The sequence below is a fragment of the Anser anser genome (genome assembly GCF_964211835.1).
Source record: "Anser anser genome assembly, chromosome: 6".
Classification (NCBI taxonomy): Eukaryota; Metazoa; Chordata; class Aves; order Anseriformes; family Anatidae; genus Anser; species Anser anser.
Genome location: NC_139726.1, coordinates 31,073,293 through 31,095,677, shown reverse-complemented (window position 1 = coordinate 31,095,677; position 22,385 = coordinate 31,073,293). Strand labels below are relative to the sequence as shown.

General features: G+C 40.6%; 1 protein-coding gene across 5 annotated transcripts in view; it reads left to right on the top strand.

Moving 5' to 3' along the window:
- DRC11 (dynein regulatory complex subunit 11) overlaps positions 1–22,385 on the top strand; it is a 109,124-nt gene that overhangs the window by 8,903 nt on the left and 77,836 nt on the right. For all 5 annotated transcript variants that reach the window (XR_014586182.1, XR_014586183.1, XM_083842214.1 and 2 more), the window contains exons 2-6: positions 7–331; positions 3,922–4,035; positions 6,358–6,546; positions 7,240–7,311; positions 18,978–19,165. Coding sequence is in view for 3 of the 5 variants with exons in the window: in XM_083842214.1 (XP_083698340.1) it covers positions 7–331; positions 3,922–4,035; positions 6,358–6,546; positions 7,240–7,311; positions 18,978–19,165 (888 nt within the window). In the remaining 2 variants the exon portion in view is untranslated. The remainder of the gene's footprint in view (positions 1–6; positions 332–3,921; positions 4,036–6,357; positions 6,547–7,239; positions 7,312–18,977; positions 19,166–22,385) is intronic.

Genomic DNA, 22,385 nt, shown 5'->3' with positions numbered 1-22,385 from the left:
AATCAGCACTTACAACAAGATATGGACAGATGCCCAGAAAGACCTCGACATCCAGCTCCAGACGGAGAGAGAACAGTTCCTCCAGCCAGAGAAGGACCGCGTGAAAGTGTTCAAGATGTTAGCTTCTTCCTACATCAAATACATGCAGATCTTCCGCAACTTGGAGGAGGCGCACGACCGACTTGTTCACCAGCAGAAACGGGCAGTGATCCGGAGAGTGCTAGATGGAGTGATTGGCCGGATCCTGGAGATGAAGAAGGAGATGGTGGCGCTGGAGAACTCCGAGTTTCATTACATCGATAATATCCTAGAAGATCTAAAGCTTCTCCCGGTAGGTGTACCTCTGTAATGAGCAATTCCACGGGAACTCTGCCTATCCTATTTTTTAAGGAGAGTCACATTTACTCGCTGTCTGTGAAGTTGCACGGAGTGATTTAGCTTCTTGGATGTTCACTAGTGTACAGTAATCAGTAATTATGGCATGGTTATTAAAGATCAGAGTACATTCAGTCTGTGATGAACTTTATGTACTGGAGCAAGATTTTAAGTTGATCTGCCTGATCAGTATGTTGTATTCGTGTTTATCAATAGCAGCACAGGCTCTGTGGGTCTTCCTCTTGCATGTGTCCTAACACGAAGTCATATTAGCTTAGACAGCTTCAATGTGAATGACCATAACAACTCCACCTGATTTTACAGTGGGATTAGACAGAAAAGGACAACTGATAACTAAGGTACAGTCTGTTTCAGTCTGCCCTTTGCTTCACTCTGAAGCAGCCTGGTCCCAGGCCTCTTCCAGAAGTTACAGGTAGTGCTAAAAGTTGCATAATCTGTCCCAGTACTTCATAGTACATTGGACTTCTAAAATGAGTACTAGAATGAGAGATCTGAAACCAGGCTCTTAGTGTAAAGGAGGCAGGAGCTGAGCACGTTTTCAACATCCAGGGTTCAGGACTGCCTGAACTAGAAGCACCCCCGACATAATGCCTGCTAAACCAGATGAGTCTGACAATAAGGCAAAGTCTGGAAGTTGTGCTTTAAAAGCAGGATGAAAAATGAGCTGTAAAAAGATAGCCACTTCTCTCGCAGACAGCTCCACCTATTGCCAAATTTAGGTACCGCTGATAACAGCTTTGCTAAAGAAAAATGTCGAAACTTAGTTACTGCAGTTTTCTGGATCTCAGCTATAACATGAGATAAATTGCCTAATATCATTAGAGAATTATTTTGAGATTTGCAGACATATTACTGTTTGCAATTGCATGTGTATTTAATTCTGCAAATTTAGGAAGTAATTGCCAAGAATTTCAACCAGCTCTTTACCTTCTCTTTTAATCATAACAGAATTATTTTAAACTATGAGAAGGTATACTGGGGATCTAAACACACCTCTGGGGAAATTGATCCTTCAAATCATATTTTGAAATCGCTAAGGATTGCTGTTTTCATGACTTATCAGTAAATCCACCTGCAGGAAATAGTTGGCAAGTCTGAAAAGTAATGCTTCACATCTAGTAAAAAACAAGCATAAATCCAAATTCCTGAGCCACACCTTAAACTGAAGAAGGCCTGAAATAGCTTCCTACTACAAAAATAGAGGAAAGCCCTGAAGAAATTTTGGACTTTTTCAATAACACATTGTTTTCCACAGTAGATAGAAATACAGACCTGATTATATTTTCTTATAAAATAATCACATATTCTTGGTTTCAAAACAAAATTATTGGCCAGTACTTGAAAAATAACTTCCAATTCTTAAAGAATCTGTCCAGAAAGGCTGTCTCTAGTTCTTTCTTTCACCGTATTATTATGGGTTAAAAACCAGCATGGTTATCATCAGAGAGCAGAACAGAGATGCTAACTCTCATTTCATACCTCATGGCTGATGTTGCAGAGTGCTTCCTCTACTTTTTGCTGCATTACTGAGGCCAGCTGGGGTGAAGTTTCATCTTTCTCTAGTTCTGTGTCTCATGTTTTTTTATGGTTGCCTTCCAACCCTCAGTGACTCCATTTATTAGGGTAATTGTAAAGGTATTTGGATACGCAAATCCCATGTGGAGCTGGGAGTGGCTAGAAGGCTGCCAATTTGACTTGAGGATAAACATTGCAAGACTAATCTTTCAGTGTTGGGCCCCAAAAAGAGATTATGAAGAGGAGTAGTCTCTACTCCCCACCTCTGCCAGCTCCAGTGTTACGGCTTTGATCTCATCTTTCCAGTCAGTAAAAGTCACAGTCCAGAATTACTGGTGATTAAAGCCCAGGTTAGATACCAGAGATACTCGCCACCCCTGCACTGACTGCGTTGCACTGCTACCTGGCAGTGTAACAGCCATCCCATCCTATGCAAGGATGTCCAGACAAACCACTTGATTTCTTATACCTAAAGCCAGATGGATTTTTCATCCTTCCTAGAGCAATTTGCACTCTTAACATACAATATGTAATCATTTCCATTAACAGTCGAAATGCTGGTAAATGCAAACAAGGACCTTAACAAGACAAATATTTAGAAACTTCAGCAGACCAGACCTCTGCATTGATAAAATCCATAGAGATAAGCACAATCCTACTTGGAGGCTTTGTCCCCATAATAGGGATGCCCCGTTCTGCACAGTGTGCAGCGGTGTATTAGTAACGAAATGGGTAGGTTGGCAGTTTGCAGGAGCTGTTTTCATTGCCCACAACCTTCCCGGCAAACTCTTGCTCTAGAAATTAGAAAGCCATAGAGTTTGCAAGCAGCACATTTACCCTGTGCCCAGGAGCTTTCACTGTTCTTCTCAATCAGCACGGTTCTCCTGCTTTTGCTCACTGTATCTGTCCACAGCAGAGTTGGCATTGAGGCTGCAGAGGATCAAGTCAGAGGTCTCCCTGAGCAGGTCAAAGCCCACCAGTTCCCGCAGAAGACAGAACAGAGAGCAGTGGTAGTGCAACGTCAAGACTTGTACCTGTCAATCTCCCTGGGCAAAAAGACCTGGGGACTTTGTTGTAGAACTTGATTGTGCAACTCCTGATGAGTAGTATGGCAGGGTAATTGCCTGTCTCCCCTCATCCCTTCTTCTGTCCTTCAGGGTGAATCATTTGCTTCAGATGTTTGGATGTTCCTGAAATAATGTATAGGGAACATGGCACCAGTATGAACCAGACCTATTAAATATAGGTCCTGCCCTCCATCCCCAAAGAACTATACTTGGCAGTAACTATTTCTGAAGAATTGTCTCTAGCCTTCAACACAATACAAAGATCAGGTGATGCTGCTCTGCAGCATCTTAGTGTCTGGGGTGTTTTTTGTCTACCTGCCTGTCTGTCACTTCTTTCATTTCTCAACTGTGAAATTCTCCAGGAGACAAATTGGCAAAAAAGTGAATCAGTTACATCTTTTTAATGATGGAAATGAATAGACAGCCACTTCTAATTGAGCCTGATTTTGAGAAGTGACTGAGATATCACAGTTACAGACAGTGCAGAAATACCTGTAGACAAACAGAATTCTGTGCTTTGGTTCTTTGTAATGGTTCCAAAAAATGCAAGAGAACCGATCTATTTTTCATGTTGATTAAAAAAGAAGTGGGATGATCACACAGCCAGAGGTATTCAATTTAGTGGAAATCATGTTTAAATTACTGGCAACCATGCCAAATGTTTCAACAGTTTCATAATATAATTGAGCCATTATAAAAAGAAAGATTTCTGGGCTGCCATGGTTCAGAAACTGGGTTGATTTATTTGTTGTTGTTGAATTAGGTCTTAAGTAATTGCAAAGTAACAGCTCGGCAGCTGTTACAGAGGTCAAATTCCCTAACACTCCAAAAAAAATCAATAATCTCAGTCCAATTTAATTGCTTTGTAAAGGTGTTCAATTAATAAGTAATGTGATTTTAATGCAGTTCTAAAAAAGCATCTCATGACTATTTCTTCCCCTAGGAAGACATAGAAATACCTATCCCAAGGTATTTCATTAAAGAAAACCTGGAAGTCTTGCAGCAGAGAGAGAAAATGCTTGACGAGATTTTATGTAATGCTGGATTGCAAACACAGGTAAACATCCCATATATTTGCACAATAACATGCTTAACTTTTTTAGTTTATAGTTACACATGTCTGAGCACATAAGCCACTGAAGTGAAAAGTATTTTTATAGTAGTTTGGAAGTAAAAGTCTGCTTACAGATACGGCACACATAAAAAGTAACCTTAAATTTTCCTGTCTAGTAATATCCAGTCACATCTTGGGTCTAAGACTCAAGAAACGAGTCGACTGCTTTATGTGTGTGAGTGTCAGCGAAAGGGCAGCACTTTGGCCAAGTTTAGTAGGTGCTTTATTTACCTAGCTAACTCTCATCACATAATTAGTCCTACTGAAATCGAGGTGGGCTTAAGTTTTACTGAACGAGGACTCCTGGCTGGAACAGGCAAAACGCAGAGTTCAGGTCAGCGCAACTGTTAGTATTCAGTTGTTTATAACCTCTGAACAATGACTGCAGTCTCTTCTGTACAGCTATCGAGCTGCAGCTGCTAGGAGGAGTAGAAAATTGAGTTTTGGCAGAGCAAAAGTCATTACAGAGAAGTACATGAGTGCTCCAGTGAAGACTGTTCTGGATTTGATATACTTTTGACCTCTTGGAAATGGCGCACTGCCTGCAAGCAGTCCTCTAACCTCCTGAAATAAACAACTGTGCTTACAAGTCTGGAGACTGAGATTCATAGACGTTGTAGCCGTAAGAGACAGTCCTGATCAGGCCACTTAGTCAAACTCCTGCGCTGCCCCAACCACTGAATTCTCCACAGTAATTGTGCCGTTGGGGGAAATCTGCCTCCCTGCTGCGTTACATGGTAGTATTGATCCCACAAAGCAACCGAGGGAAGGTTCCCAGGGACAGAACGAGGCAGTCTGCAGAGGCAGAGCGCAGTCTCTCTGCTAGATTACTTTAATGGGCAGCTGCGGTTCCCTTGGCCTCCGCAGTAAATTTCTGGGTATATTCTCTGCACTTTCTAATAGTCTGGTGTTGGTCTGTGGAAATCCTCTGTTTCAGCACATTACATCCTGGAGCCTTTTTGTTTCCCACAGTTGTGCTCTCACCCCTTTTCAGCATGGCATCCACTACGGATAAGACTATCTGGTGTGCAGCTAGCTCACCTGGGAGCACCAGGCCCTGGCAGGACCCAGGTTTCCCTTGCCAGGATGTCACAAGAGACACACAGGAGTCAATAAATATGAATAAAACAATCTCCTATGAACATAGTATGAATGCCGTGCCCTGTGCTATGCTTCCAGTTCAATCACCACTGTGATTTCTAGAGGGTTGTCAGCACTTACGCACGCATCATAGCAAGCCATGTACACTCAGGAAATCCTGCCTGCTGTGTAGCAGACAAATGTGTTCTTGAGTGTCCATGGCAGCCCCATGACAAGCAGTTTAGTGTACATCCAAAACTGTGGAGTTCATAAGAGGAGTCTGCTCTGCAGATCGTTTGTCCTCCTGTGTATTTCCATTGCAGAAAGCCCTACTGAAAATGTGGTATAGTGAGCTCCACACAGTATATATTGAAGCGTCAGGTGTGAACTGTCTCCAATAGGGGGATTCATGTTAGGAAAGGACAACCATTCAGCCTTTCCACGGCGAGCATGAGGCATTAACAAGAGTCCCCAGGAGTGAGAAGGGGGAGTCCTTCTCTCCAGCTGCCCTTTTCTGACTTGTTTTTTCCTAACCCTCTTCTACCTGGACTGGGTTGACCAGGCCTGTGCCTGTTCAAAACCTATCCTTTTATTCAACAAAAGAGCTGGAGACCCGGCAGCACATCCAGAAACCCATCCCTTCAGAAACTAGGGGAAAAATAAAGGAAGACATTCTGTAGCCTAAGGAATTTTCTTCAATAGGAGAAAGCCCCATGGTTCTTTATGCCGTTTTTCTCAAATAAATATAAATGAATAAATGAATAAAGTTTAGCAGTCTGCATAAATCTATATATAGAGCCAACCATGTTTCCCACTATAGCATCAGGAGTTTTTTGCTTCTCAGGGGTGCTCCCCAGAGCTGCAGCCTGTCTCCTCTCCATCTTCCATTGACTCTTTTGGCTCTGCCCAGCCTTACCATCTACCTACCTGGAGTGCTATAGAAACTTCATCAACATGTCAGGTTCACTTTCACCTTAAGGTCCTCAGAAAAACATGTCTCAAGACAGCAAACTTCAAAGATACTGCAAGGTGGCATAAGAGAGGAGTCTCTGCTGTTTGTGACAGGGATGTTTTGTCTTAGAAAGTTTCCACAAAAGGTTAACTGATTGTCTCATTTGCTAGCTTAGCTAGGCAGTTAACAAAACACTCTGCTTTGTCATTTCATTTTTGTCTGTGCCATTGAAGAAACCTGTCAAGGCCATGACATTTGAAGAAGCAGTTAAAATGATCCAGGTCGCAGAGCGGGCTCGCCAGGGTCGTCGTCGAGCAGTATTCATGAAGCAAATGTACCTTGAAGAAAAGACAAAAAGACAAACAAAACTTCAGGTACAGACTGGTCCAAACCCAGATGATGCTGCCACTTGCATTCAAAAGGTGAGATCTTTGATGTAACAACAGTTCTGGTAGAGGCAAGTGTTCTATTCAGAACAGCAGTAGGGAGAAACAGAGCTCATAGGGTGGGAAGCATTCCGAATGGGTTGCTCTGAGGGTGTTTAGCAAGGTGAAATATATCATTTAAACCGCTTTAAAAATGAGACAGAACCCTGGATGTGAGATCAATGGAAACAGTCCTGCACTGACAATACAGGATGACTTTATAACCTACATGTTGTTTTTCCATTCTGATTTTTATGACCTCAATTGCTCTTTCTGGCACCACCTTGAAATCCAGTGCCTTTTCCTGAGGTCTCCGGGGAAATGGTTCGTCCCATATCTTGAGAAAATGAAAACAGCTTATTACTATTAAATTCCAGAAAAAGTCCTTTCACATGAATAATTCAGATAATTCAGCCAAACGAGAACAGGAATTCAGTCTAAATCTTCAGTCTAAACACTTTTTGAATCCTGATGCTGTTGTGTTAGAAGGTAGATATGCCAGTGTGAGGAGATAACAAACTTCAGAAATACTTTTAGAAAAATATAGCAGCTGGCAACGTGTTAAAGAGTAATAGTTTCAATTGTATATTGTGCCTTTCCTTCCTCTATTTGTTTTTTCCTGTGTCTGCCACAGTAAAGGAAGCTGTAACAAGGCCCATTTATCTCATTAGAGTTTTGTTTACAATTCAGGTTTGGCGTGGATATATCCAGCGCAAGAAAACAGAGAAAATGAGAGAAGAGGAAATGATATTTCTGGGGATGGTAAGTGATGCTGTCTAGAGAATATAAAATACCATAGTCTGTTTGTTCTTCAGACTTTTGTAATTTACCAGAAGACAAGAAATTAATTTCTAAGATTCTTCCCATTTTAAAGGGGATCTCTAAGGAATACAGAACTAAGCAGAAATGATAGATGGCACGTAAGTAGCCCAATTTGTCTTGAGCTGCACGCTCATATGCGATATATACATAGTCCAATGTATATGGCAGATGTGGACAGTTTATAGTTTGCCCTAGGTTCTAGGGAATTTGATGCAGGCATGACAGAACAAGGGAATTTCATTAATCAGTTTTTAATTCAGAATGCCAGAACACTTGAGCTGCCTTATTGCTGAAGAATTAAAGCAGCAGTGTCTTCTCACACCTTTTTGCGAGCCAGTGTATATGTATCTCAAGAGAAGGGGAAAGGGATATTAAAACTGCTATATTACTGTGTCAGTAAGTCCGCATAGAAATAAAGAACCTAAAAATTCCTCGCATCATACTGCAAAAGTATGGGGAAGTGAACAGTTGTCTGTGGTCAGTTAGATTGTATGGGGTGAAAGGAAAATGAAAGCACCCCTACTGACAAGACAGAGAGGAAGGAATCTCCCACAATCTGAGAAGGTACATCTCCTCCCACCGACATCTTGTGCACCAACACCAGCACCCACCAAATAACTGAGGAGGAGAATAGACGCCTTAGCGTTGATATTTTCTTTGTCCCCCACCGATTCTTTGGGTGCCTCCATTAGACACTAGCAGGCGTCAAGCCTTGCAGCTCTCTTCAACTCCAACTATAGTAGGGCGTCCCTCGTACCAAATTTTTGTAAAGCTACTGCTTAGCACCTGCCTTACAGAAACATTCATCCCTGCTCTATATTTGGTAAATGTATTTATTACCTCTGTGTTCTGTAGCTCTTAAACGATAATTTGAAAACTAATCATTTAATTTTGAACTAAAACATGCTTTCTGCTTCTACTAGACAGTTCTGATGAGTTTCATAGCCAGTGATAAAATTACACTTAGCTAGGTTTTGGTTTTAAGAAAACTAATTGTACCTGTAGCAGACATCTGACAAACATGTATCATCAGTTAAGAATGACCTTAAAATCTTATCTTTAGGAAGTAACATGTACATTTATCTAAGTTTTACCAAGATAAATATAGATAAAATGTTGTGGATTGTTGCCTTTAATATCAGCTAGTCATTAACAGTAAACATGGCCAGCACAGGTAACCAGAGTTTTGTGCGCTGATTCTGCCTCTGTTTAAGAAAAAGGCAAAGACTTTAAGTAGTGCAGACCTAAAATGGTGAATATTTGGAATGTACTGAAAACAAATTATAAAACATACCTTTTGCAAAACAAGAGATCATTTCCTATCAAATCCCATGACAATACAGTCTTAAAACTAGAGCATTAGGGAGGAAGTCTAAGTCTGGTATCAGTTATTGGAGGGTTCACAGCCAAGCACTCTTTCCATGGTGGCCAGTTGTAGGAGTAACTGATAACTGGGGTGTAAATAGCCATCTACTGTATTTTATGGGGAGGAAGATCTATTTGATCATAGGGAAGAAGGGAATTAAAACCAAACACATGGAGTGAATTCATTTCCTGACCTCCATTTAGGAGCAAGAGAATTGATGTTTTCAATTCCGCACTCAGACTCATTACTCTTTATCAAGTATATAATCAAAGGATGTGGGAAAAAAAATGGATACCTCTACATAAAAAAAAATCTGTTCATCTTTCCAATGTTTTTATATTCCCCCTTCGTGTTTCGCTTGTACTTTTCATGCCACGCTCCCTTCCATGGTCTCCCCAGGAAGTGAGTGGCAAGCAGGCATTGGTTCATGCTGACAGATAGCCAGTGAGCTCCAAAGGTCAAGTCTCTTTGATGTATGATCATGTCAGCCGCTTAAAAAATGAACACAGATCTTCATGTGTAAATATGTTGAATTTGCTTTTCTAATGCTGCACGACTTAGATAAATTAGAAGACCTAGCCATCCATTACTCCAAGTCCATCCCAAAGGAGACCTGACTTTTGCTGCAATAAATATAATTTCTCTTATAATTACAGCTATTTAAAAAATGTAGATGTTGCTTTCATATAAAGAGTGCCTTACAAAAAGAGCTAGCCTGTTTGAAGTTCTGAATAATGGTTTTTGGAAAAACTCAGTCACGTTGGTCTAAAAATATGGAAATTTGTGCAACAAAGATAGTTCAGTCTTTTGCTTAATCCAATTTTATTTTCTTTACTGTCTACTTACTTCTGTAAAATTTATGTATGTTTTCTGGAATTTGATTCTCTTTCTTTTGCTTGATGACAGAGTAGAAGTCTATGTTCCGGAGATTTTTCTTGGCTCAAAAGTAAAGCCTCATTATTATTATTATTTATTAAAGCTTAATTGCAGAAACAGCATGATTCCCTCAGCACATGTTTTTCTAAATCTCCGATAAATCACAATTTGCAATACCAGTTTAATTTGTAAAGAGAAGCAACCCTCACTAAGAGCACATATATCTTGATAACTGTATCCTGACCTGTTTCCTGATCTTCCTCACCTCGCTGCCACAGTGCTGTTTACTGCCAGCCCCAGCATTAGCACCACAATCAATGTTCCAGGCCAAGGTCTGTGTTTAAGCCACACTGACCACACTGATGTTGCAAGGAAACATTAAATTGTCTGGAAAACATGCATGTGCTGTCCAAACAAACCTGTATTTTCTTGCTCAGGCTATTTTGCAGTTACAGGCCAATTATAATGTACCATTTTTCCATTTTTTAAACTGGCATATACTTGCACTTGTCTGTTTTTAGCTCATAAATTCTGTCATTAAGCACCACAGTTACAGGATGTGTGATTGTTCCATTCCACAGCAGTGCAAGCTAGCTGTCAGCCTGGCGTAAATGGATTTGCAGAGTGGTTTTTGGCAACTGCTTTGTCTCAAAGTGGTGCAGAACAGCCCAATAATGAATCTGCACGCAGCTTTCTCACTTACTGGCTCTCCTCACAGGGTAGACCCTGCAGGACATTATACTTACAATCTCAAAACACTTGCTACTGGAAAGAGGAAAAAGTGGTTTTAGCATAAAATGTTATGATAAGTTTGCAATGATTGATTTATGGAAGGGGAGGAGGAGCCTAGGAACAACAAATACAAAAAGACAAGACAAAATCTGTCTCAATTTAGGGACCCAGCCTACTGTTGCAGCTTTGCAGCTGGAGTATTCCAAAGGCCCTGGATGTTCCCTTGCTCATGTTGTCACATAACGAGCACAAGTAATCAATCCCATTGAAGCCAAGTGCTTCACATGCTTTGACAATTTATAGGACTGAACCCTGGATGCTTTGGACATGCACACGCATAAATGCCTTCTTGTCTCACAGATAAATCTATTGACTTATGCGGTTACACAGCTCTCACACTGTTCTGTTCCATAATTTCAACCCTTGCCAAACAGTTAGTGGTACAATATGTGCTTATCTACAATTTTCTCACATAGTATTTCCACTAGTCTTCCTCCTTCTGTATCCTTTTCACATGAAAGGATCTATGTGGTCTTAAATAAATAACTGTATTCTCCTGCTTACCTCTTTTAAACATACCCTAATTTAGGCATGTTGTCTTGGGTAATGCTTTTATTTATATCTGAGAAAAGAGTCTGCCAAACATTTCTTGTTCTTTAAATTCCTGATAAATATAATTCATTTCATCTAGTCGGAAAAAAATTAGCATTTCCCAGAATAGCCTTCTGTATAAACATTCAAGGTTATGGCTAAATAAATATTATATGGGACTTAACAAACTGCAAATTCCATAAATACATAAAATTTAAAATATTTCTTCAGTTGTTGGAAATAGGCAAAAACAGTAGTATTAGACAACCAGACTGTTTCAATCCAGTTTAAGATTTTTTTATTTTTTTCTTTTTTTTTTTATTATTTGCAACCTAGATGATGCTTAAACATCAGCAAGAAGTTTTATTTCACCAGGCATGCATACACATCTAAACAGTGATAAATAATCTGCTAGGCTTTCAATATAATTTTCAAACCTGGTTATTTTTGAAGTAGTAAGACGCTGGCACACAAGAATCTCACTAAATATTTTGGCTCTCATTGACTAGAGTCACACTAGCAATGAAATCACTGCCTTTCAGAGTCCAAAGCATACTTGCCATTTTTAGTATGTTTGACAGCATGCCCAGGTATAATATCTAAATAAACATAACCATAATTACATAAACTTCTATGGTCATGAATATGAATGTTTCTCCCAGTCCAAATTTTCTTTTGTCTTATGAAAAAATGTTGCATGTCAATATTTATTTATATATTATATAAATCTATGAAACAGCCTTTTTCAATATTTTTCTAACAAGACCTCTTACTACAAATGCTTTGTTTGAATGCATATGACAATTACTTTAATTGGCAAAGCCATTGAAGTGAATCATATAGTAGGGAAGCTTTAATGAATGCAATATATTTTCTTTAGTTGTTCCTTTTTTGTGCCTAATTTAGGAATTCAGCCATATAATTGATGTGGCTATCACCATTTGTGTACCATGGAATCTATATGAACACAATATTCATCAGATGAGACTTTTTCAAAATACATTCTTCCTGCAGCCAGACAAAATACACTGAGGGAACAAGAGAGCAAGAGCATAGCTAACTCATATATTAAACTTTTAAAGAGAATTTGGATCACAGCTTAAATTTCAGTATAATAAGTTAGTAAGGAACAGGACCCTGGTTGTTTAGGGAGTAAGTTCCTTTATTCTGCTAGTAAGGAGCTACTTGTCTGTGTAGTCCAAATGTAAAAATCTCACTTTCACTACTGGTGAAAACAAATGACCCTTAAAAATACTTACTTTGCTTAGGAAATATAGTCCTCCAGAGAAGCAAACTCTGCTACTTCTGATACTGAGCAACAAAATGCTACTCGATTACTACATCTATTGGAAGATTACAATTTTGGACGATACGGTCTGTAGCAGAACATATACTGGAAAAGTCTCTTAAAACCATACTGTATATCTTTCAGCTGTGCCGTTTCAGATCTAAGAAAGGAAACTGTCCTAAATTAAGTACCCAGTAATAAAAGCTGCAGTAAATCTACCTTTCAGGCATAATATGAATGGTAGCCTTAAAACATGAAATAGAATGAATTTATTTATTTCTCTGAAATGAAGACTATCTTTCCTTGTAAGTGTAGTCGTAATGGAACAATTGAAGAGCAGTTAGTTCCACAGTATGGGGCCTCCTATATGTAGAAATCTAGCCTTAAGCATGTTCAGCCAGCCTGCACACCTCTAAGTGTTTTATAATGAACAATAAAGCAGTCTGTGTTGGAAAAAGCTGTTGAGCTGACTAAGCAGAAAGACAGACATTTCAAGCTAGGAAAGAATGATCTATGCCACTGAATTCCTACGTGTGAAAGAGAACATGTACAGAGGCTTTCATCACATTGGCTTACCTGGAATGTGTAGGGAACTTCTCCTTCCTTCTCCTGGTGGGTCTTCCACTTTGGTAAAACCTCAGCTCTCTTTGGGGAGGATAGGGGGAGCAGAAAAGAGCAGAAGATCAAACAGCTCTCTCATCAGCGTGCTTGTGACTGATGAGTTGGAACAAAATTCTCTTTTAGACAAATGTCCATTTTGCCTTATTAATTTAAACAAGGATTTTAAAGACAAAGCCCATCAAACATTAGATAAGCATTTTAAGTTAATGGACCATGTAGTCCTATTTTCCCACAAACTCAGGAATCTTCCTATTATGCCCTATTTTTACAGCAACATCAATTATTAATATGTATACTTTTGCTGACAGAGGACCACACTAAAAATGTGAGTTTCGTTATCCAGTTCTGGGTCATTAACTGTGAAAAGCTTGTAAATATAATGGTTTATTCACATGGGAAGCCTTCATTAAGATGCATTATTCTACAACTGATGTGGCAGCATTGCATTATCAAGTTCACTGTCTCCATCTAATATTTGTAATTTGTTTCTAAATGAGTTGCTGTTTATAGGGCAAGTTAACAAATCTGAATTTCACATGGCCAAAGAAATTTCTTTAAGATGGGAAAATGCTTCTTCCCCCAAGGAAAAGCTATTTATTTATGTCCTACTGTAGAATGCCTCCCTTTGATTCAGAAGCAGAAACATTAGAGGCACTGAGAGAAGTGATGTTAGAAATAAATTGGCTTTTGTCTTCCTTAACGTGCACATTAAGTATAGATAGCTGTAAAGCTTCAGTCGTCATATCGTCTCAGTATAACTCTTCAGAGCTCCGGAGCAAGTATGGGGGTGCATGGAAAGCAGATCTGCAATACAGCAAGGGACAAGTCAAAGACTAGCCAGCAGGGAGACATTCCTGCTGGGGCTGTTTGAAACCATCCTCTTGCACTGACCTTCCGTCTTGGCACTGTTTCTGCCCTTTCAATACCTATTTTCTCTTGCATCATCAGATGGGCAAAGGTTTTTCAGACAGACTTTCTTCTGAAGTCTGCTCCTTGATGAGAGAACACAAACGCCACTGAAGCCGTCTCCCTCTGAAGACCCAAGAGTGCTTGAAGGATGAATTTAAGTTCCAACATTTTGCAGTTGCCTCCTCACAACGAAGGCAGGATTAGGAATCTCTTGAACTCCGAAACCAATGAGGTTTAGGGTGACATACACTTCTGTGATTAGGACGAGAACACTGGGTCAAGAGAAAGCGAACTTAACATAGTTTATTTCTTCAATTGTAAAGCAAGACAATGGAAACAGCGTTCTCTAATTCAGATTGCACGTGCTATCCAAATCTTTTTTTTAAGGTGTTGTAAAAGTCTAAAACATTTCATACCATCCATTGTACAGGCTCCCTGAGGACTCAGTTTTCTTTCCTCAGTTTGAGACTTTTATTTGACAAAAGAAGAAAAGATTTGCTCTGAAAATGCATTGCAAATGTACAACAGATGGTAGAGAACTGACAGATAAAACAATGGTACAATTACATCATTTTTAAACTAATATCATCTGGACATCTTGGTATATCTCTCCAGCAGCTCCTGCTGCTGATATGTCTGTTTTAGGTGATGTTGTTAAATTCACTTCCACACTCAAATTTTATCTATTTCATCTTCTTGTTCCCTACCTATACTCTAACACTGATTCTTTATCTTGATCTTTCACACCCTGAAGTACACTTGGATCAGTTCTTACAGGCCAAGGAAGCAGTTTTTAAGTTTTTAAGTCTCTGTTTTACATGTTAGCCCACATACACCTAAGTTCTTTTGGTGTTTCCTCATGTGTCAGAACCTTATTCCTCCTGTTACTAAACAAAATTCATGCTCTTCCTGTTGCCATTTTTCTGTGCAGTTCTTCAGTCAGTTTTCATGCCCAGCCAGCTGGAATTTGCTTGGAAAATCCTGAGAGACACCAAGTTCAATTCATTTGTTGTTGACATGACTGCATCGATGTCAAAGTAACCGCATGAAAAGCCAGGCCAGTTGTATGCTCACCTGTAAAGCTTCCCTTAAAATCCAATAGCTGTGGCTTGACTTCCTCACAGCTGCTCGATGCTTTCCTCCTCCTCCCCCAGAACAGAAGCCAGCTTTTGGTTCCTGACATGTGTAGGCCTCCTGGTCTTCACTCATAAACAGGGTGCGTTGCGTATGTTCCCCATTAGGCTGCCACGAATCCTCCAGGACTCATTTATCATGACCAGCTTGGCTCTTCACTTCGCGCTCCCCCTCACCCATCTGAATTGCAGTGTACTCGTTCCAAGGCTTTGCACTACAGGACGAGCCCCTGTTTGGCAACTGTCTGTCCACCGCTAGGCCAACTTCAAAGGCAGTCATTTGTTATTAACGTACTCGCCATTACTCCTCACAACAGCTTGCCTGCCGGAGCTGACTCCCACTCAGATCAAGTGTCTTTTTGTACCTGCCATGTCATACTATCTCGCTGGCTCCTTTCCAGCCCCTCGCCTCCTCCCCGTGAATCCGGCTTATCTGGCCGTCTAGCTCCGAGCCAGCTCCACTTTCCCAGCAATGGAAGCAATCAAGCAACAGCACGTTTCATGTCAGCAACAGCCTTTTCCTCCTTGTAAATAAACTCTTTTCCACATAAGCAGTGGCTGTACCCTAATTTAGAAAATACTAACAGCAAGGAAGGAATAGGTCTGGAAGAAAAGACAGTCCAATGAGAGTGTGGTCTTAACCAGCCTTCCTCTTCTCTTTCATCTCTTTTTTCCCTTTTTTTAGTGAGTTATTGAAGGTGGGTAACCAGACTCATGGGTAGGTGTTTTCCTGTGGTTCCTGTTTGTTTTGTTTTATGAAAGTAAAACAGTACAAGGAAAAGAGAATGAGGAAAACACGAAGGGCAAATACAACAGAGCTTCTTTTTATAAGCTGTTGTAGAAGGATATGTCTGTACTTCAGCCTTAGGGCTTTGACTGCAGCTCATACACAAATATCAGCAGACATATTGATAACCATATGGAGACCAGACAGGTAGCTGCACAAATATTTACTCAAGGCCTTGGGTGGGTTTTGCACATCAGAGCACGTTCTGTAGCTCTGTTGCTATCAGCATCTGAGACAGTTAGCTTAGAGCTTCGTGACTTGGAATTCAAGCATAGGTATGATCTGTATTAGTTCACTGAGAGATAAGAATCTCCTACTTTTGGTCTTGCTCATGTGGGCATGTTCTTACCTCACCTGCCTTAGGTACTGATGAGACATGGGGGTAGTAAATTCGCAGTGACAAGAAGCTGATCATCACAGGCTCCCCAAGCACCCACTGGAGAGCAGTTCAGAAGAGGAGCCAAGCGAAGACGAGGTTTAGAAATGGTGAAGGGAAGCTCTCCTCGCTGTGCTACTGCATGGGCCTTTCTGCCTCCATATTTTTACATGCTCCATGGGCCTCCGTGTTGTTCTGCGCTCACCCACCACTCCCCTTGCAATGGCTCTGGCCCTCAGCTGCCGCCTTGGTTGACTGATTCACCTCATTATCCTGGGAGAGAATTAACCTGAGGGGATGGGAGAGGGAGAAAAGATAAAGGAGATTATTTTCTACTTCTTAGAGAGCTGGACTGGTTCACTGCAGGGTCAGGTGAGTGCCAGAGCCTGTGCAGGAGAAGACAGGGACCACCCATCCAGCAGACAGAGTGGAGGTAGAAACTGGCCATTTCCAGTGCCAATAAGCTGTTCATCTAACGAGCCAGCTCATGAAATTTCATCCTTAAGTGTTCAGATAAATTCTGTAGAGGAGCCTTTCTTTCTCCATCAACTGCAAGTCAGCCATACTAAAGCTGGAGATATCCTTGTGCCTGTTGCGCCCAGTTGCCTTGGCCTGAACGTTGATTCCATTTTTTCTGCCTCTGTCTCAAAGGAGATGGGCCAGGGAAACCTTCTGCCCACCCAGCAGGACACCTCTGATATTCACCACAACTACCTTTGCTCATGGAAATATTCATTCACTCCCTTATTTTCCCAGGTTTCTTTCCCTTATCCCTATTCTTCTTGCATATCTTCCCAGGAAACGCTGGAAAACATATTTGTATATAAAACATCCCTTACCCTCACTTCCCCTAGTGAGCATCTGGTTAGAAAAACTAGCAGGTTGTCTGTGCATAACACACTGCCTATTTGCAGGCTGTGCTACAGAGACATGGAAGAGTTGTGTTGGCTTTAGCTTGCTCGTCCCTTCAGTAGCAGCAATGGTACCAGTACCTCTAGGCACTAGTACTCTAATGGGAACTTCTAAGAACAGCAGTCCCTTGAGCATTGCACTAGTGAAGCAAATAGTTGAGTGGGAAACTGCCTAAGGGAAGTGGATCTTGTTTCTAGATTGCAATCTGGGAAGCAAGCCTCTTGGGCCCTCCACTGGTTTCCAAATGAGCACTGAGGAATTAGCATCACGTCTGCTAGGTATGGCTATTCTGAGGTGCATTTAACATTACAGGTAAAATACAAATAAATAGCACCAACATTACCTGTGCATACTTTAAAATACTTGCTGTGGGAAGAACTGGAAACACTTGACTGCTAATGGAAAGTGAGAAATGGGTGAAGATAAGATCTCAGGGTGAAAGGCAACATCTTTGGGTCATATATTCAGGATCAGAGCATGTGCAGCTGCTGTTCAAATGCATGCTGCTCGTCTTGTATCCTTCTGAATATTTTCTCACCGGTGGCCTTGACCAATTCCTTTTGCATAGTGCAAGTCACACATTGCAGATGCAGGCAGGGCAGTAAATTGCTTTCCTGAACGGGGCCTCTAACGCTTACTTTGGATAGTGTGCAAACGTGCTGTGTACTTTCTGAAACCAAATTTGCTTGGCACTTGTTAGTGATTTTTGGAACCTGGCTGAGGCATGGAAAAACACTGAATAACAGATCTTAAATGTAAGCTGGCCAAACCTTTGATAGAAGCTTTTTTGTCTTTGCGGGAGTCCTCTGGAATTAGGACTTGGAGCATAATAGAAAATACATCACCAGAGCAAGGAGAATTTATGACTAAATTAGTGTGAGATGTGCTGATTTGAGGACAATCTCTATACATTCTGAAGGTGGAAGGCCGGAGCAGAAATGCAGGGGGGGTTGTGCAAACCAAGAGTCCTGGGCTTTTGTTCACATATGCTGCCACCTATATGTGAGTCACTGACTTCGAGGAGTAAAACACACTGCATTACAAAACCAGCTTATTAGATTTTATCTTCTTTTCCATTCATAAATATGACATACAATATAAAATATAAATACTTTCCAAGTATATGGAAAATATTTTGTTCTAGAATTGAAAAAAAAAATCAAAGCTTATTTTAATTTTTTTTATTTTCAATATACTCTTTTCTCTACCTTCCAAGCTAGGAATAGCTCATGATACACTGAGAACATCTTAACTTTATCAGCCATTGCAAACTAAAAAATATAAAGTTTCAGACCACCCAGACAGATGGTATTTTTCATGCTTCTGTATTTGCATACCAGAACGACTTTCATTTTTATCTCTCTTAAAGTGCACATGTAAAATCAATCATGGAGCAGAAATTATTATTGTAAGACTTGAAACTGGTTTAAAAGTCCTTCTTGCCAAGGTTATCAAATCATGGGAAACTTGGGGAGCTATGATTTTTATTGCCGTGTTTGGGGGTTTGTTTATTCTTTTTTGTTTGTTTGTTCCTCAAGGGAAGTCGATTTCCTAAAGGAATATGACCAGCTGCAACAAAATACCAGGAAACCACTGACCAAGCAGTGCATATAAAAATTTTAAGTGAACAAATTAAAAACAATACTGGCTAATTAAAAAGTACCAATGGGAAGTCCAAACATTTGAAATTTCAATTAAAAATCTCTGGCACCCTTCTGACATGGATAAAGTTGGCATTTGCAGAACAGCAGCTTTCTCACCTGTCTCATTGAGCTCCGAGGATCCCACGCTGAAAGAGTTGTTTTTGTACATTGCAATGTTGTTAATTAATGCTGAAAAACTAACAATAGGCCATTGTGTGCATCCAGGCACTTTTTATGAGCATAGGGCTTTTTTCCTGGCTTCCCACAAATAAGTTAAGGCTTAAGCTGAGATTCACTGTCAACCTGGCATTCCAGGGTGTATTAAGTTTCTTTTCATTCGTATCTTTTGTTTTCTTCCCTTGTCGTTTTCAGAGCCTACCTCCTCACTTAAAGGCAATGAGCCCTTCACAGATGCATGCCAAGCAAGTAAATGCCCTGCAAGGTGAGGTCCAGGAGAGAAACGAGGAGGTATTTATCAAGGGCCAGCTGAGAGAAACAGAGGGGCCTGATATCAAGGAAACTCTCGAGGATCAGATCAGCCAATGTTTCATCGAGTGTCGGTGAGCAGAGAGAAACCCTTGCCCCTCAAGAAAACCATTTGCCCCAGGGAGCCTAATTTTGTAGTTCTTACAAATTGCAAAATCCACTTTACAATCCCACTGCAAGCAGTACCTGCAGAACGAGCAGCAGGGCTAATAATTGGGGAACCCAGGCTAGAGCATTCATTATTCCTTACACAGCCCAGCAGGGATCAGAGGTGCACCTTGAAAGACTGACTGCAGAATCAGGCCCACAAAGATTAAACTGGGGATGCATTCAAATTGCATGCTAGGTCGGGCTCTAGCTTTGTAATTATAAAAAGCATACCTACAGTTTAGGAACACTGACTTTTTTCCCTGGCTGGATACATAAGGTTTAAGAGAGTAACATAGACTTCCATGAGACAGAAGAGTAATTATTTCCTCTAGCAAATCACGTCACATCACTGGTACTGCAGTCCAGGTGCCTGCTGGTGGTGTTATCTGTCAGCCTCTATGAATCTGAAGTATGCTTGTACTTGAGGCCTGACCTTGAAGACACTCCCCCAAACATAACTTTATTTAGTAGTGCTGCTGATCTCAGTGAAACTTCACGTCTCAGTAGAGTTAAGCACATACTTACACGTTTTTAAACTGAGTGCTGACACCTATAGTTCTCTCAGGAAGTTTACTTTAGCTGAAGTTTGAAACTGGCAACTTTGATACAGCAATACTGTAAAGCCTCATACTAAGGAATACACACTGTTCCTGTGATACAGATATTTTTTTCCAGGATTTACTCTATCCAGTGGGTTAGTATGTAAAAGTAAATTGGGAAGCAGGGCCCAGAAGTTCCAGGATTTATCAGCAAAATTTCAGCTGCTCTGCGTATGATCACTTCCAGTGGTTTTGTGTCTTGAGCTGCTTGGTGACGTTACAGGGGTTGTATTCATCTTGTGACCTGGTGTCACATCCATTCATCACTCGGTGTTTTTTTCAGTGTACTGGACCTTTCAGTGTACTGGCGTGTAGTTTCCAGTTGGAAACACAAATGCTTTCTGATGAAATCTTTCTCATGAAAAGATTCTTATTCTTATTTATCCCTTGACTATTCAGTCAGGCTTTGGTGACTATACAACAGCAATCGTGTTTGTTAAAAAAAAAAAAAGTCATAAAAATAGCACACAGGTTTATCACAATCCATTTTTCTTTTCTTGTACTTCTGGATCTTATCTACCTTTTAGACTCTAGTATATATTTACCCCATCTAGCCCTCCTTTAAAAATAACACAGGATTTTACAAACCTCAGTTTTCACAAAGCACTTCCCCATCCCCTAAATCAACCCTGCTCTTAGGGCCCAGACTGCACAGTGCTTGAGCTGCCATTTCCTGCCTCTTCCCACAACTCCCATGTTCTGAGGTACAGAAAGATCTTATTTCCTTTGCTTAATATTACTCATCTAATAGTAATTCTCTAGCATAGGTCAATCGTGTCCAATTATATTGTTGCTAGAGGTTGAGGAAAGCTAGCTGAAATACTGTGTATAATTGTTTCTTTAGGAGATTAACAGAGAACAGGCAATCTCCCAGAGAATAAACCCAGCTGTAAACCTCTTTAAAAACAGTTACAAGATACTATTAAAAGTAAAATCCTTCCTATCAAGGCAGTAACAGCAGATACCAAAGAGCCTAACCAATCCAAATAATCATTTGGAGGAAGCTGACACCAATGTTTGATCACTGGAGGCAGAGAGGAGTGGCTGAAGGAGCTATTCATCAAAACCCTTGCTACCTATTTTATAAGTGACCTGAGCCTCATGTATCTGTGAAATACTCTGAAGAAGGAAAGTGGAGTTTAAATGCTGAGCCTTCTTATTCAGTAAGCCTTACAAGCAAAATGGGACCCTGTTGTTAAATTTATATCCCAGATGTGCCCAGGGGCCCAACTTCAGATGAGACTTCAAGACTGTAGGCAGACAGAGTCAGTATCCCAGCATATAAATATGTGATTAAAGAAGTTGTAGGGAGTCTTTAACTACCCAGTAAGTTGTCTGGTCTGATCTAGTCAGGTTCAGTAGTCTTAAATCTCATCTAGACTCGAAAATTAACAAAGATTAAAGCCAATGTGTGAGTATAAGCACCACATTAACTGTTCTCAGATAGCTTTATGGGTATGCTTTTCCGGAGCAAGTGATTGTATTAAATGGGATTAAGATACACCCACACACAGAGTTAATCAGCGACAACACTGCTTATCCACAAGGCTTTAGTCAGACAAGTTGTTCTTCTGCAACTGAGAAAGACTGAGAAAACAGCTCCCCTCTGATCTTGTGTTATAACCACAGAGAGAACTGCTTCTCTACCCACCCATCTAAAACAATCTGATTTTTAAAATGAAATGAAAATCAGTTTTAGGCTAAAACAGATCATTTTGATGGAGCACAATTAAAAGAGATGCTGCATGTGAGTTTATGGCAATTACGTGGTGTGCCTGGGTGTGGGGTTATCGGGTGGCAGAGGGACAGCAACAGACTTGTTGCCATCAGAGCAGTGCATTCAATCATACTGCCTGTTACTATCTTCTTTTAAATGAACCGTCCCTCAGCTTACCTAAAAATCACTAAGGCCCATTTCAGCCAAGACTAGACAGATCTCATTAATAAAATCTGTTCTAGTGACTTAGCAATGTGGCAGATAATACCCCGTCCCCATTTTGCAGCCAGCGGGAGAGCTGCCATCAGCTTCCGCGGAGGCTGGACATCACCCAATATTTCAGCTCATGTGGATCTGGCTGAGTGATGCCGTGGTTTGTGGGACAGAGAGGAGGCACCGAGCTGCCTGCCACGATGCTCTTCACGGGAGACCTTCATTGAGATGACCAAAATAATTTTCCCGGCAGACACATTCACTTGCTTCCAAAATAGGTGAAAGAAAAATCAGCGTGTTGCTACACAGGGGAAGCACGTGTGTCAGGCAGAGCCAAGTTGTGTCTTGCTCCTGCCTGTCCTGCTGAGCAGTGGGCCAGATCTGAAGTGTCAAGGTTTACATTATTACCTGCCAGGATATACTTTGGCTCTCCATTAAGCCAGTCTACGAGATCAACATCTAAATGTAGCTTATAAATTATTCTTTAACTAGGCTTTTTGACAGAGTTTACCATTTTCCGTAGTCTATTAAATAAACAGATAGCTAAAAGGGAACAAAGATTCTTTTGAATGAATTTTGCTGTATGTACTAAAAAAATAAACCCAAACTTCCATA